The sequence below is a fragment of the Rhopalosiphum padi genome, chromosome 1 (genome assembly GCF_020882245.1).
Source record: "Rhopalosiphum padi isolate XX-2018 chromosome 1, ASM2088224v1, whole genome shotgun sequence".
Taxonomy (NCBI): domain Eukaryota; kingdom Metazoa; phylum Arthropoda; class Insecta; order Hemiptera; family Aphididae; genus Rhopalosiphum; species Rhopalosiphum padi.
In genome coordinates, this window is record NC_083597.1 from 38,471,596 (window position 1) to 38,488,598 (window position 17,003).

Consider the following 17,003-nt stretch of genomic DNA (forward strand, 5'->3'; position numbering starts at 1 on the left):
CATATTATCCGACTTTATTGTAAAAAATGTAATTTAATTTGTTTTTTTTTTTTACTAATTGTTATAAATATATTATAAAATGCATTTTAAAACAGAGAATGACACGCTTTATTTCTCTTATATTATAATTTAAATTTACCATATACGTTCATAGTGGTTTATACTATTATATGTATAGCGGAGCGAGTACTCCAGTTTTTAATTCATGTTGTGTGTTGGTGTGTTGTTTTGTCTTTAACAAGTACTGTAAATTATATAATTTATATTTTAATACTTTGTAATGTTTGAGTAACTTGTTTAGAAAGCTTAATAATAATAACAATACATTTTAATGAGTGGAAATCTTTTTACTTTGTGTATAAATTATACATTATTAAAAAATAAATAAGCTCGCACCTTACTATTATAGTTAAAACCCTGTACCCTCCTTTTAATAAATGTTTTTATCTTTCTTCGATTTTTAGTATTGGTGACTTTTACAATACACCTAAATATTTCCATTATTTGGGGCATTCTCTCAAAACCAGATTAACCATTTTTAATTTTTATCCGATGTTTATTCAACTTAACAGCAGCCATCCCATATACTGCGATCACATACGTACTGCGGTCGTACCATACCTATATATATTTTCGAACGTATAGATTAGTCTTCATAATTTTAGCCTAAACTAATGTGATCATATTGATAACAAATTAAATTCATTTAACCAGCGAGATTCTTTATACATTTTAGGCTTGTAGAAATTTTAAAAATATCAAAAACTGTTACTTCAGCATAATTTTTTTTTTATAACTGTTCGAAGTTCAAAATTTGTCAAAATCAGGAAAATTAGGAAAATATGCAAATTATTTTATAATTGAGAATTCATAAAAGTTTATGTTTATTAAAAAGACGAATAATTACAACGAATTCATAAAAAAAGTACAGTAAGCAATTTCGTTTCCATATAAATGAGTAACGGGAATAAAATAATTGTGAAAGCATATTTTGTAGTGGTAGGTAATGCCATCCAACAAATTCAATTTAATTTTAAAATCTAACGATTTAAGATTGAATAAAAAGTTCCTCATAAGTTGTTCTTACATAATTTTAAAAATATTTAAAATACATGTGCACAATTTCAAGTTTAAATGTTTACGAAATTGTATACTTATTAATTAAAATGAAAAATTAATTATCAATATTTTATGAAATATTATTACTATTATTATTATTACTGTTTAATATAATATGTGATTTGTTTTTGAAAGTAATTAATTTAGCTTACCGCGCTATACTAAAAATAATTTTAATAGCGATAAAAAATATAATATATTATAGTAAATTATCATACGGTGGTCTCCGCTCAGAACTTTTTTTCATGTACATCGATTTATCATTGAAAATTTAACAAATCCATTACAGTGGAACTACTCAATAACGAGGTGCAATTGGAACTTACTATATTATGATAGAATGACTTCCCCTTTTTCAGTATTTTGCAAGATTTGATTTTTGCTAGATCTGTATAGAACTTTGTATGTACTATTTCATTTTTCCTTTCAATAATTTATTATAATATTATCGTTTTATTATAAATTGAGTACACACAAATCTTAACATATTTTATCGTGATAATAATTTTTATATTAAAATATCAAATGATAATATTAATAATTGAATCATATATTTAGTAATGCCAATTTTTTTTTTTTTATCTTTTTATTATGCAGGATATAAGTAGTATAAAATATTCAAAAATAGTTATTGTAGACGATACGAATAATTAATTCAAACGAATAGATTTATCGTAGGGTGTTCATAACCACCAGATTGGTACTCTAATTATCGTAGACTGCCGTAAATATAGAAGACGTGGGTTTGTTTTAAATAAGTTTAATAACATCACTGACCTTATAATGAAAATGCGTGGTTGGGTCCACTACGAATGATGAGCTCCAAAAACACTTTGATGATCTTTTTTTCTCCATTTTTGCGTTCGCCATTTTCGTCTCGAACCAGTCCGGTCCTGTGGATCTTTCGTGCACCTTTCTTGAGCTGCCCCATTTATTTGACTGTGAAAATAAATATTTTGTAATATAAAAAGATAGCTGACTAGATATATTATTTTTATGCTTATTTATTACTATTTTTTTTTGTGGGGTTGGTCTGTGGGAGATTATAGAGGTAAAAGCAAAATGAAATATCTTAAAATATCAATGATGCATACAATCATTTTTTACAGTTATATAGTCGACTATATAGATTGCTCTTAAAAATTAAATATTTAAAAATAATTGTTCTGTTTAAAAAGTAGTAATAGTACAATTAATCAATAATATAAATATTGATACATTCTTATCACACGGTAAACGAATAATTTATTCCTCTTTCACAATCTAAAATACTGATTGCTAGATTATATAATTATACACAAAATTACAATAATAATGGTGAGCAATCGTAATTTGCTAATAATTTGCATAATTATACATTTTTTGGTGTATGGTATGATTCAAACATTTGTTCCACGTTTATATTGAGCAGTTGTGCCCAATAACCCGAGGCATTAATGACTGTTGTGAAATCTCATCAATTGCCCATTATTCATTAATAAATTGACAAATATATAAAAAAAATACTAAATGCTAATTTAACGATTTAAAAAAAAAATTCACTCGGCGTACTATGAATTGTAGGTATTCGGTTTTATATATTATCCAACCAAAAGTGTCTGAATAAAATACTTACTCAATAAAATATTTTTCTGGCAATAATTATAACCACGCATTATCGATATTTTCTGCAACTGACTTTCGAACAACAGACCATATTTTTTTCCAGCTCGGAATTAAAGAAATCTGAACGAGTTTCCGGATAATATATGGATCATCATCAAAGAACCTTTTGTGAACCTTTTAAAAATTAATTATAAGCGTTTTAAATAACCCCAAATTAAATTAGCAAGTTTTAATATTAAATTATTATTCGTGGATATTGATGAAATTTTTTATTGTTTACTTTAAACAAAAAAAATATTTGGAGAACCTATGTAAAAAAAAAAATAAACTCACGCACATTTACGATTTATTTAATATATGTTAAGAAACTACATGTATAATGATTTGTGATTTGAAAAACGAAAATAATCTATATACCTCACCGTCTTTTCAAATATTTACCAATGAAATTGGGGAGATACGTAATATAATTTGAAAGAAATGGGCATCTAAGTGGTTTTCACTTACATTATACTACGGTAATATAATGTGTCACTTGTCGAATAATATTTAAAACGATAATATAATCGAAACCTGCTACTTCTATCCTCGAGGCATTAGCTATTTATCATAATTTATATATATATTATTTTTAGAATATGTTATTTATTGTACATGACATTATATCATAATTCGATACATTTGAAATCTATGCTGGTTTTATGTCTATGTTTGTAAATAAATCTATTTGTAATTTTTGTTTTTCGATTAATGATAAAACAAACAAAATCAAACATCAAAAATTATAATGTTAAATTTCTAAATTATCCTTCGTGCAATCATGTTATAAATTATAAAATGATTTTGCTACAACACACCTTATCATCGGATTCTGTATCGATTAGGTAGTGAAAAAAACAACATTACATTTTAGAATATCGACTTAAAAAGTTTTAATTGTGATTTAAATTGTATATTTAATGTTCGAACTTTTGAAATTTCAATATTCAGGATGGTCTTAAGTGGTTTAAAAATGTCTTATAACTATAACAGTTATAATATGTAAAAAAAAAAAAAAAAAAACTATTCGTTAATGTTGTTATGTCAATCGTTATTATTATAACCGTACTACAGAATATTATCACAAATAATTTGAAAATTTATTAGCATAAATAACAGCAGCATATTGTGTCAAGTAAAAAATTATTCAAACGGAAGTGTATACATTAACGTAGGGTTTTTTTACTGTTAATGCAGCGTATACCTACCATATGTATACGGTTGTTGCGCATGCTAATGACGCCGGTATATTTCGTTTGTTTGATTTCATTTGGGTCACGGCGAAGTTGTATTTTTGTTTTTAAGAATTACTTCATTGCAGTCACTATGGATGAATGGAATGAAAAACGATTTGAAGAAAATGTCGTTTAAAACCACAGTGTTTTTCGAAGTAAAGGTTTATAAATAATTGAATGATATAATATTAAAATGTACATTACATTTTATTTATACCTCTATAAACGAAAAAACCACCATTTTCCTTCTCCGCAGTGATTAGGTCCTATAATACTATATTATATAATATACCGTGACAGATATTGTCGGGGCTCGTTCTCCGGGCGCGTGGTTTGGGTGCACGCGCATTTATTTTCTACCGTTCATTCGTCATAGTATAAAATACAACACAAATTACATAAAATAGCTTAATAGGTGAGTTGATATCTGAGTTCCGGATTGTCGTTACGGTAGGAGACTCGTCGTACTTGATCCCGACATTCGCCAGGAAACAAATAACCGAGTTGTCGTCGCGAATGAAGAGAAGCGAATAATTTATTTGTCAGTAATCCCGTATCCTCAACGGGGACACAGAACAGCCAGCTAATGGGAAGTACACAATATAGTTGATGGCTCGGAACCAGATGTACTACATCACTGTTCGTTCAGAACGTCTTTAAATCTATTGCATTGTAGCGAGGAAGGAAGATGTGAGGTCTATCTGTTTGGTAACAATTACGAGAGACTCTTAAAATACAGTACACTGCACACACTTATTACACAATATTAACGACTGTTTGTATAAACTTAAATTATATAAATTTAACAATTTGCACTTAATTATTATAATCGTGTCGCAATAAACTATGGTGTCACGAAATGGTTCTCATTTTTTTTTTTAAATTTTATATTACAAAATAAATGTTTTTAGGTATTATAGATTGATCGTAGAATTCGTATTAATACTAGCAAGTCTACTACTTGTTGTTGTGTAATAAATTGGTTTGAATATTTAACTGTCATTTATTATCTTGTACCTATACAATGTCAAAGTAACTCGATTGGACTTATAGTGTTTTTTTTCATTTCTACTATTATCAATAAGAATTTATATAATTTAAAACATTAAAGTGTCAAGAGGTACCTAGCTACTAAACGAAAATATTCGTTCACTTCACTGCACATTTGAACTATAAATTATCGATTTATTGATAATAGTTTAAAACATTTTATTATATGAAACAACTATCCCTCTTATAATCGATATTTTATATATAAACATTTTTAGTAATATATTCTGCTTTATAGATTATGCAATTAAAACTTTATTTAAAAAAAATCAAAAAGACACACACGCATATATAATAAATCCACGAAGAATGATAAATACAATAAATAAAATCATAAAAACCACAAACCCACATGGTTTTTATAAAATTAATTTGTATTTTTAAATTATGAGAAAATATAACAGTTGAAATGATCATGATTGTATATAGTATGTAGGTTCATACACGTGTATATTAATCATGTAATTGAAATATTAAAAATGTTGTCAGATAAATGTGGAATAATAAATAATAATAGTAATTGTAGTACACATATATTATAATTAACTAAAATATTCATTCAAACTTGTATTTTTATGTTTTACATTTTTAATATTCAAAAGTGTTGTAGCAGCTGGTTCTAGTAAATTTTGTTTGTTAATTGAACAATTATTTTATGATTGTAAAAGGGTGTATACTGCACACAATTGTGATGTAGAAAAATATAGTTAATTTGTTTTGGAGAATTAATCGATTAACCTTATTATCAATATAATATAATGATTTAATTAATCTAGACATTTTGATGTGTACAATTTGTATGTATTTTTAATTTATTCGAGAAACATGCGAGACTGCTTTTAAGTATGTCATTAACCTTTGTAATACTTATTTGAGTATATTAATTTGAATTCGCAATTTAATAAAAATAAAAATGATCCAATTAAAAACTTTGTTGGTTAATAAAACGATAGAATGTCCATTTTTTTTTTCATTAAAACAACTATAAAATATTTGAATAAATAATGTTTTAAAAATGATATTGCCTCGTATGTCATTATTCGTTTTCTATTAGAAATAACACGGGGTTCATGAATTACTTATTTGTTGAAATAATGTTTTTAAAATTAATATTACCATTAATATAATATAATATATTATAATAACTATAATAGCTGCGAACATATGATACAAACTTATATGTTTATAAAATTACAAAAGTCTAACAGTTGTTTATATTATGAGTTCAGTTACCTTTACATGAAGAGTCTTTAGTACCAAAAAAAAAAAAAAAAAAAACTATTAAATATAAATTATTTGTTATAAGAGCCATCCACAGGACTGCACAACTAAATTAAACATACAACGAGTAGATATAGTCTGTTGCAGAAAACCGTATAGTCGCATACCTATATGTCGAATAATCTCATTTAGTACACAGATCGGATAAAAAGACTCCAAATAAAACACAACACAAATTACTTTTTATTCGATGTGATGTAATAATTTTTTATTATCTTACACATATGTGACTGTTCATATTTCTAAAACAGAGGTCACGAAATTTCAATTCAGTCTACTCTGTTGTTGTTAGCGATTCCTGCTAGGCCTTTATACTATGTTGAAACATTATATTGTTTCACTAATCGAATTTTTTATGCATTAATACTATTTGACACATTTTTAAGAGTGTTTTTAAATTTAAGTTTTCTATATAAGCCTAAAATCTAGTTTAATAATAATATGTGATGTCGGAGAATAATCAATATAATATTATTTTTTCACCTAAAACACATTTTAAGAAAATTTTATTTTAGTGTAATATTGAGTGTAACCATACAATTTAATTTAAGTGCTTTGATTGATTTTATTATAAGCTATAATGTACAAATGCGTCATAGAATGTTTTCAGAATTCTGTAACCGCTGTAAACTAATTATTAGAAGCCTCGAGAAAAAAAAATAACATTAAAAAGACATTATTTTATAATATATACCTTTGTCAAAAATGCTCTAATATAATATATTATATTTGTATTCATAATAATTTCTTTGAGTTCTTTAGATAAAATTCTAATAGCTGGTGTTGCTTGTACAGCTAAATAAAGAAGGTTTTATATACTTTTTTTTATATATATTATTGTATTATTGAGTTTAGTTTATAAACAGATCAAGGGCGATTCAAAGGGGATTTTATGGTATAATACATCCATTACTTTTTTTCTGTACATTATAAATAACTAAAAAAGCGTACATATAAGTGATAAGTTATGTTTTTTTCAACAGATCTGAACCTCCTCTTTTCTCCTTACATACAAAAGGTATGAAAAAGATAGGAAACCAAAATAATTTAGTATTACAAATTAAATCACAGTAATATAATTAGTTTTCTATTCAAATAAAGAGACATGTGAAATACTGAAATGTCAAGTACAGACTTTTATTTTTTTTTTACCTATAAGGTACGTTATCATACAAAATTGAAAATGAGAAATAGCATTTTTTTACACACTAAACTATGATCTTACAAGTAAAAATAAAACCGGTTTAAACCATACGAATTGTTTTGGTAATGGATTATTGGAATATTTATGAACAATTTATGGTTGTTTTTTAAATTAAATTTTTTTTTTTATTTTATAATATATTCATAAATCAAACAATAAAGAAATACGGTGATTACGATGCATTTGATAAAAAAAAGACACGATTTACGGAATGAATAAACATCGTTATTGAAGAAATTTCGATGAAAACTAAGGGATAAAATTACTGAAAAATTCACTGCAGATCGCCATGATAAATATAATACATGTGTGCAGTGCAACAATGTAAACAAAGTATGCGTCGATGTAACTAAATATTTTTGCCAAAACAATTTTCATTCAACGGCATAACCATTAGAAAAAAAAGCATTGTGAATCTTTATTTATTTAAGCCTGCAAAGTTTAGTCAGTTACTCTAAAATTTCCGCATGAGTGGTTTGTCGTGTATTATTGAATTCCTCGAAATGTCATGTGGAATACATCCTTCGATTTAAATATATTGGCATATATATATTTTAACATGACTGCACTTTTATAGATTTGTCGAGAGAAAGGAATAACACATTTCGTTGCCAACTTTTAGCGTTTCGAAGACGGAAAATGAGGTGCTAACCTTCGTTTACAGTCGATTTTCCGGAATAAAATATATTTCACTAAACTCGAGCATTTTAAAACGTGCACCTGGAGCAATTAAAAACGCGTTCAAGTTTTCGTAAACGAAATCCCATGATTTTGTGATCGTCACGAAGACTCGTAGGCGGTTTTTATTTGGATTCGTCATTTAGAAAACGGACATATTGATTCTTTGGTACTTTGCATAGTTAAATGTAAACAGAAGTATTTTTTTGTACAATTTTTATTGTGTTGGTTTCACAACGATCGTCAATTTCTCTAGGAATTGAACTGTTATGTAATGTCACTGAGGAAGATTTATTGCAGTTAAGCATATTACCTTTTACATTACTAGAAAACGTTCGATAACGAGTGGGATTCAGTAGTAGTGCGTACGTATAATGGTACTAATAATTTCTGTTTGATAAAAAAGCCATAAAATAATTTTTTTGTTGACACAATATTTTCTGTGCAATAATTCAATACTCAAACTAATACGAAATTGCGATTTATAGCTTTCATAATGCGTTATAAATAATATATTCGTCGATGTACAAATGAAAATAAAATTTAATATTTTTCGTTGTCTCTAAAACTCGGGGATTTAATAAATCAATAACAGTTTAAGATAGTGACATAATTTATAAATACAATAATATATTTTACGAATCGAGTCATTGTTAGACGGGTTATATATTGACCAACGTCCATCAATTGTAAAGGTGCTTATGACCTTCGTGTTTTATTCTACATAATATAATACCTATATAATTTAGTATTACGAGAGGATTATATCAAATATACTTCGTTGATATAAATTTCTGAGTTGACGATAAATAAAATATGCAATTGTATTTACGGTTTATAAATGTATACATTTTATTAACATAAAATATGTACTTTGGTTTATGTACACAATTAATTGCAAATATGAAAACAGATTTTATTATATTATATATACATTTATACACACATAGGTATGGTATAGATTGAGAGCATGTTATTTATTTTTATACTTACCAACGTGTATAACAGTTATTGCAATATTAGGGGTATTGAGTAGAAAACTCCACTTTTTTAAACTTAAAACGTATATTTGCATTTAAGACTAAAATATAAAACACTTGTTTAATATATGTTATTATATTTATAATATTATATGTATTTCATATTGTTATTTTAAATAATCGATTTTAATTTGTTTTGGTTTTTAAAAGTAACATGTTCACATCGAGATTATAATATAATATTAATTGTAATTTATTAGATCAATAATCAAGAAAAATCGAGAAAAATGTAATCTATTTCTTAGTCGCTGAATATCAAAATATTATTTAGAATAATGAATCTTAGCAACAATAAATGGAAAGAAATGAAAAATATTACGTGATTTCTATAGGTTTATTGTAATCGCCCCAGGGTTTATAAGTAAAGTCATTTAAAATTCTACACCATTTGAAAATACATTTTAAACTTTAAAGGCTGAGTAAGCGATTGGGAGGGTGGAGAAATGGATAATGAAACACTTCACATAATTCGACAATACGAATAAGAAAATCTAAAACCGCAGACTATAGTAATCTGGCTAAACGTTATGAATGTTAACGGATCCATTTCCACTTATATTCGGTCATTTTCTTTACTTTTATGTATATATAAAATCACGTGCATTATATCCTCAATTTTGGTATGACTTTAATCCTGTCACATATAGCCATATAGGTTGATCAAGTATTTTGCGAAATTCCATTATTTTGTCTTTTACATGGTCCTGGGAGAATATTATATTACATTCATTCATAAAGCTGTTTTTAGTTTACAGGTGCAATTAAATTTTGAAGGTTTAAATCCCGTAAGGATTAAAATTTTTTTGTAACATTATAGATTTTGCAAAATTAACTATATATTTGATATTAAAATAATATTAGTGAATTGAATTTAAAATCGTTTGCAAATAAATAAATGAAATTCATTTTAGTACATAATTACAAAAAAAAAAAGATTATAGGTTTGAATTGTACGTATACCTACGAGACACAAGATTATTATTAGATAACATCAACGAACACATTATTCAAAAATAGGTTACTGTACTACATAATAAGTTATAAGTTATAACTGTTTAATTTGTGTTATTTCAAAAAAAAAAAAAATAATAAACTTGACATGATATATGTATATAAAAATAATAGAAAATAATATCCTTATCCGCTTTCCGTGATATTATTACACATCATACATTTGCACTATCGAAAAACTTATCAGGATACTTTATTTCAATTTAGTTTCACTTCCATTATATGTTATACTTATTTCACTTTAAATAACGTAATAAAATTGACTTTCTTTTTGAAGTCCGATGTCAAAATCAGATATTTCAACTAAACATTTAAATTTAAAGCTTAAAAAGAAGGATTCAAAAACTATTCCAAAACAAGTTTATAGTTATATTTGATATAAACGACTATATTATATTTTACTTCATATCATTAACGTGAAAACGTATAGCTTATGAGTATTCATAAAATAATTAAAATATCATGTTAATAATAATAATATGATACGAATAATAATATTATACAATATGTTTGAAATCTAAACTGTTTACTTATATAATTTGAATAATAATAATAAAAACATAATTATTTGAATTTCATGAATAGCATGTATACAACACCTCATGTCAAAACTTATTAAGTCAAAATCAGTTCCATTATAAACATATAATAATGGTATTGGCATACAATAAAAAAAATATATACTATTTAACGATAATTTTGTTTTTTATTCAAACTTTTATAAATAATATCACACAAAATACTATCAGTTTGATAATTGTTTAACATGTGTATAATAATTTCCTACTTCAACTTTATTGTTCATTTAGGTCACAGGAGAATATCTGTTACACAATATCCATTTTATAGGAACATCAATTTATCAATTTAATTATAGTTGTTTATGTTTAAATGTATTTAACTAACCGGAAATTTAATATTATTCGATTTTGTTAACATTTCAATTAAGTAGCATTAAGTAACGTGCAAAAACCAGGAAAATATTAATCTCATAAATAATTATAATATATATTAGTATGCTTTTTCGGATTTATTTATGTGTAATAAGCTAGATCTAGAATAATCTAGATTTAGTTGTTTTCTAAAATAATTCAATTTATTTACTAATTTAAATATATTTCATATCTACAACTCTTTGTAATATACACAATAGTAAATAATTTATTAAACTTAGTACAAATAAATACGTTTTCCAGTATTTTTTTTTTGTTTTTTAATTATTCTTGTAGAGGCCTAATCATTTTTAGTTAATAATAAGTATTAATAATTTTAAACTATTCTTTAGTCAACAAGTATTTTTAAACCGTTGACATATTATTCAATATTACCTCAATGTTGTTACACTTTATTTTTTAATTATTATTTAAAATAAATATTTGTTTAATATTTGTTATAACAGGGGCGTATTTAGACATTTTTTTGGGAGGGGCTGAGGTATTTTTAATTATATTAAACTTCTACAATTTACATAATAATATGATATGACATAATAAGGAGACTTAATAAATATTTCTTGAATTTCGGGTGAAGCCCCCTCAGCCCCTTATAAATACGCCCCTGTGTTATAATTTATAATATATATATATATGTATTACTGCGTTAATATATTATATTTGTTATACCTATATGGTTGTTTAAATTATTTAAATCATTTATTTTTATCTTTTTTTATTTATATAATTCGGTAGGCATATAAATATAAGCAACATAATAATAACAAACATTTATTTAAATTAAAAATAAACACTCATGTTTACTATAAATAACGATATATTTTAATCAGCTTATTTCGTAGAATTCACTTTGATAAGACAAAAAGGTATAATAATAATTTATTATTCTTCGATGACTCGTAGAGATTATAAAATGTATACATACTAACACATTGTATTATTAAAACATATTTATATTGATATAATAAGATTTTTAATGGATTATACATTTTACAAAAATGAATGTTCAATAATTTTAAAATTAATATTCAAGTCCGGATTAATGATCGATTGGGCTCTGGGACACTATAAACTTAGTGGGCCCCTTTAAAATTGTAATTTCAAAATAATGATATCACTACATTTTAAAGACTGTTTATAGTATAATTGTATACAATACAATAAAAAAATATGTAAGGCTATATAAATTAAAAATTATGTAATAATTTATTATACACATATCATATATACAAATAAAAAAATAAGCTATATTTGTTACTAAATAATTAAAACTTAAATTTTTTTCCTTGTTTTTTATTTTGCAAATTGTTGTATAGTTTCATTGAAATCAATCCATTGCAAAATATTATTTTTTGAGTAAAATATCGTTAATGATGTTAAATTTTCTTGAGTCTGGCTTTTCTATATTTATTTTTTATTCTTGTTAACTCGGAAAATGCTCTTTCGGCTGAACAATTTGCCACTGGGATAGTTACGTATAATATAAGAGCAATTAAAATATTTGGGAATGAACACTTCCTGCAATGATTTTTTGTAAAATCATTTTATTTCTATTTATGGGTACCTCATGTGAAAAGATCAAAAATACCTAATATCAATATTACTAGTTACTACGCTATTAACTATAAGAATATAAATTTAATATAATTTAATATTTTTTTGTGATATAAAATTAAGACAATTTTTATTTTATAATTATTAATTATCTACTAACCCACTAAAGTTATTTTTTTTTTAAATTATTTTAAACCCATTAAAAAAATAAATATTTTGGAGATAAAGATGGGCCCTCAATATCAATTGGCCCCGCAACCTTGATCCCCTTGCCCCTCTTAAACCGGGCTTGTTCTTATTGATTTGGAAATTCAAATCCAAATCTAAACTGAATATATTGAATTTGAAAATAAATGTATGTTACAAGCCAACATTATTAAACACTATTTACTATGCTTAAGAAATGTACAATAAGCCGTTGTTAAAATACATTATTCACGTATTTTATCCGTTTATTAGAACTCCAATCTCTAAAATGTGTAGGTACACATAATAAAAGACAGGAAATATATTATATAACCTTTTATTGAAAATTGAATTCGTATTATTTAATGAATTGTCGATAAACTACTTTTAAAATATACTAAAATAAAGATTTTATACATTAAGAAAAATAATTATTTTAGTATTTTCGATCTTTAGAAATATGCAATTTTTTCAATGGTTGATTTTCGAACAACCATTTGTATGATATTTTGATGTATTTTAAATGCTGTATAGTCACAGTTTCAATTAATTACTGATGAGAATAATTTCATAGCCATAATATTCTATTTTATAAATCGAGGGAAGAATTTAAAATATTGAATTTTTTAAATATTATATTGACAATAAACAATATTACAATATTATATAGATAAAATAAACCAAAATGTCATAAATCAAAGCTAATTAAAAACAAAAATCGAGCAGAACACAAATAAATACAAAATAACTGCTCATTTGAGTAAAAAAAAACATAAAAAAAATAATTAATATTTATTATTATACTTACTATTAGTAATATTTAAAAAAGAAACGCTGAAACTATATTAGTTTTAAATAATATAAAATAAATAAATAAACTCTCATTAAATATTATAGAAAAAAAAAATCGATACTTATATTTTGTCGAAATTTGAAAAACCAGAAGTCGTTTAGATTTCTAGTGATTTCTAGTGTACCTTGTAAATATGTTGGAGTCTGTAATAGATATGCAACATATTAATTTTATGGTAATAATAATTGTTGGCCTTTATTTCTAGTGATATTTGATCATTGATATTGCTATTAGTAATTTGGTAAGTTAAACTTTCCAAAGACGTCGCATATTATATTATATTATTGTTATTAGTTAATAAATGAATATCGATTTACTGTAGAATGGTGTGAACTGTGGATAAATTCATGGTAAAAGTAGTTTAAAATAAACCAATATATTTAAAATATTATAATCTACAACAGGTGTGTCCAACCTTTTCAAACTTGCGGACCTCATTCGAAATTTATATTTATATACTGAGTTTTTTTTATTCATTCTAATAAATATAATATTATTTTTTCTCACTTATTGAATTTATGACCTATAAGATTGGTTAAAGAAAAACAAACAAACATTTATTTCTATTAAATTTTCTATAATCTTATTAAGTATTATTTTTTTATATTTTAATTAAAACATATTCGTTTATAAATTTATTTATAATTAAACTATCAAAATAAATGATTGAAGAATTTTAACTGCTTCAAAACTTTGTGACAAACGCATACAACAACAATAACAAAATAAAATCGATATCTAAAAATATCATAAAAAATAATATTAGACAAATTATAAATGCAATATGATCAAATAAAGCTAGTCGTATATGTTTAAGCTCTGTAGGCATGTATAGTTATAGTTTATATTTTAGGGGGTTTCGTTTTAGTATAATTTATTATTTAAATTACAAAGCAAAAGAAGTCGGTAACGAATGACGTGCACCAAAGGAAAGAGAGTTTTTCACTGTATTGTTATTGAGGTGTTTCGGAGATTTTTTTTGAACATTAAATTATAATAAACGATAATTGTAAAAAAAACACGAAAGTATAGGTTTTATAAAAATGAGTGTAGATTTTATTTGCATTGAAGTAGATGCATATACTATATGTGCGACGGTTAATTTAATGTATATTATGTCTTTGAACATTAAAATAATGTTTTTGTACCGCTACCGTTAACAAAATAACATGCATATATGAATTCAATTTCGTGGAAATACTATCAAGAAACCTTTTTAATGGACTACGTTGCTACGAAAACTATTACTAAAACAAAAAAAAATGTGTTACAGCAGAATATTTAATTGTTTTTAACCTATCCGTTAATTGTTAATTTGTAGACTTTTGAATATAGATATTAATACAAATAATGCATTAAACGAAATCAATAATTTGTAAAATAAACATGCATATTAAAAAAAAAAATTATATTCACGAAAATAAATTAAAAATGATTTTAAAAAAATTGTCGTTAACTTGTATCATTATACATTTCTAACTGTCAAGTTGTATTTAGGTAGTAAATTTATTTTTTGGAATAAAACAATTGCTATAGTATACTATTCATAACATATATATATATATATATAATTGTTTCTTGTGTTGTCCTCTATAGACTCAAAAACCACTAGACCGTTTTCACTAAAAAAGATTTCAATACATTTATTGAGCTAAGAAGATAGCTTATTAAGATAGCTTATTTTGTTTAGTCCATACAGGTTATATATAGGATTATATAGCTTATTAGGTAGAATGTAGTTTTGGTTCATGAAAACCAAATATTTTTTTGTTTTTTTAAATGGTTGTCATTGGATACAGATTATAATTATATTGTTATAATTAGTAGAAATATAGTAAATTCAATTTTTTTTTACAAATATTTGAAAAAAAAACAAATCCTATATTGAAATACTTAATAATACCTATGAACACAATAAATTACAACGATTAATAATTATATGATTTACTTTCTTAATTCTGTACATATATTTTTTTAAACATATAAAGACAAATCAATCTTAACGATATTGGATTGTGTCGGTTTTTAAACATTTGCTGAATTGTATTTATTGTTAGTTTTTTGTGTTTATATCAAAAATATATACAGAATAAAGAAGTAGAAAATCATATAACTAATAATTGTAATTGTATTTGTATTATATATTTTAACTGAAGCAAGACGGAAAATTATTGAAAGATAGATTAATTTTAACTCGAGCGAAGTCAGATAATACAGCTACGATAAATGATTTTTTTAACGTAAAATTACATTTTTTTACATCGTTTTTTTCTTGTTATTTTGGTATGGAAAATGTGAACTCAAAAGTTAAAAATATCAATTTTTTTGATGCTTTATTTTATGAAATATTACATACTATATGTTTGTAAATATTTTTTGAAACAAATAAAAAAATGGTAACGATTTATTTCTTTTTACTATAAATAGATTGAAATACCTAATAATTTTTAATTCATGAATGTCTTACGTTAAAAGAATAATATTTGATCATCAACGTCTGTCCGTTTTTATCTTATGATTTCTATGTAGCAATAAGGCATCGTTATCGTACCAGGGGGCGTACGTAATAAATGTGTAAGCAATGGATTCGAAAGTCTTGGCTTAGATGGTTTGGCATGGCACCACATTTTACAACGTTTCACGTTCAAATAAGTTCTTAACTGCAGAGATTTATTTAATATTAAATTAAAATTCGACGAATTCATAAAAAAGATTTGGGTTGAAATTATATTATGCCTATTAATATACGGAGCTTATTATAGGTAAGTACGCAATGAGTATTTTGCATTTTTTTGGTGCAGGTCCAGTGTTATTTAAATTTTACTTCAATCATGGTGTCTAGATACTTATTTTATTTTCATCATTTACGAATGTGTTTTTTTACATCTGTAAGGATTAAACATTATTCCAAAGTATAAAGGGTACCTTCACATCTAACGATTTTTGTGCATTTATTATAATTCTCTAGCTATTTGATCTGCTGCTTACTTATTTTATTAAATTGTCTAAGGACATGTAGTTAGGTAGTCATAAGACCTGGGACGTCTAATAAAATTAAATAGGTCAAGATTTAAGGGAAAATATTTATTTTTGTTCTTTAACACATTGTAAAATTGATATAATATTTTTTTTTATGATACAAATTCTGAACTAAAAATTAAAATTGATATTGCTTTTAATTAATTTTGAACACTC

General features: G+C 24.6%; 2 protein-coding genes across 3 annotated transcripts in view; one reads left to right on the forward strand and one right to left on the reverse strand.

The window, feature by feature from the left end:
* LOC132931672 (cyclic nucleotide-gated cation channel subunit A) overlaps positions 1 to 17,003 on the reverse strand; it is a 180,884-nt gene that overhangs the window by 79,358 nt on the left and 84,523 nt on the right. For both annotated transcript variants that reach the window (XM_060997582.1, XM_060997581.1), the window contains exon 4: positions 1,897 to 2,058. In XM_060997582.1, the coding sequence (XP_060853565.1) occupies positions 1,897 to 2,058 (162 nt within the window). The remainder of the gene's footprint in view (positions 1 to 1,896; positions 2,059 to 17,003) is intronic.
* The window catches only part of LOC132931673 (uncharacterized), a 42,974-nt gene that overhangs the window by 16,187 nt on the left and 9,784 nt on the right, over positions 1 to 17,003 (forward strand). The gene's annotated exons all lie outside the window — the stretch shown is intronic.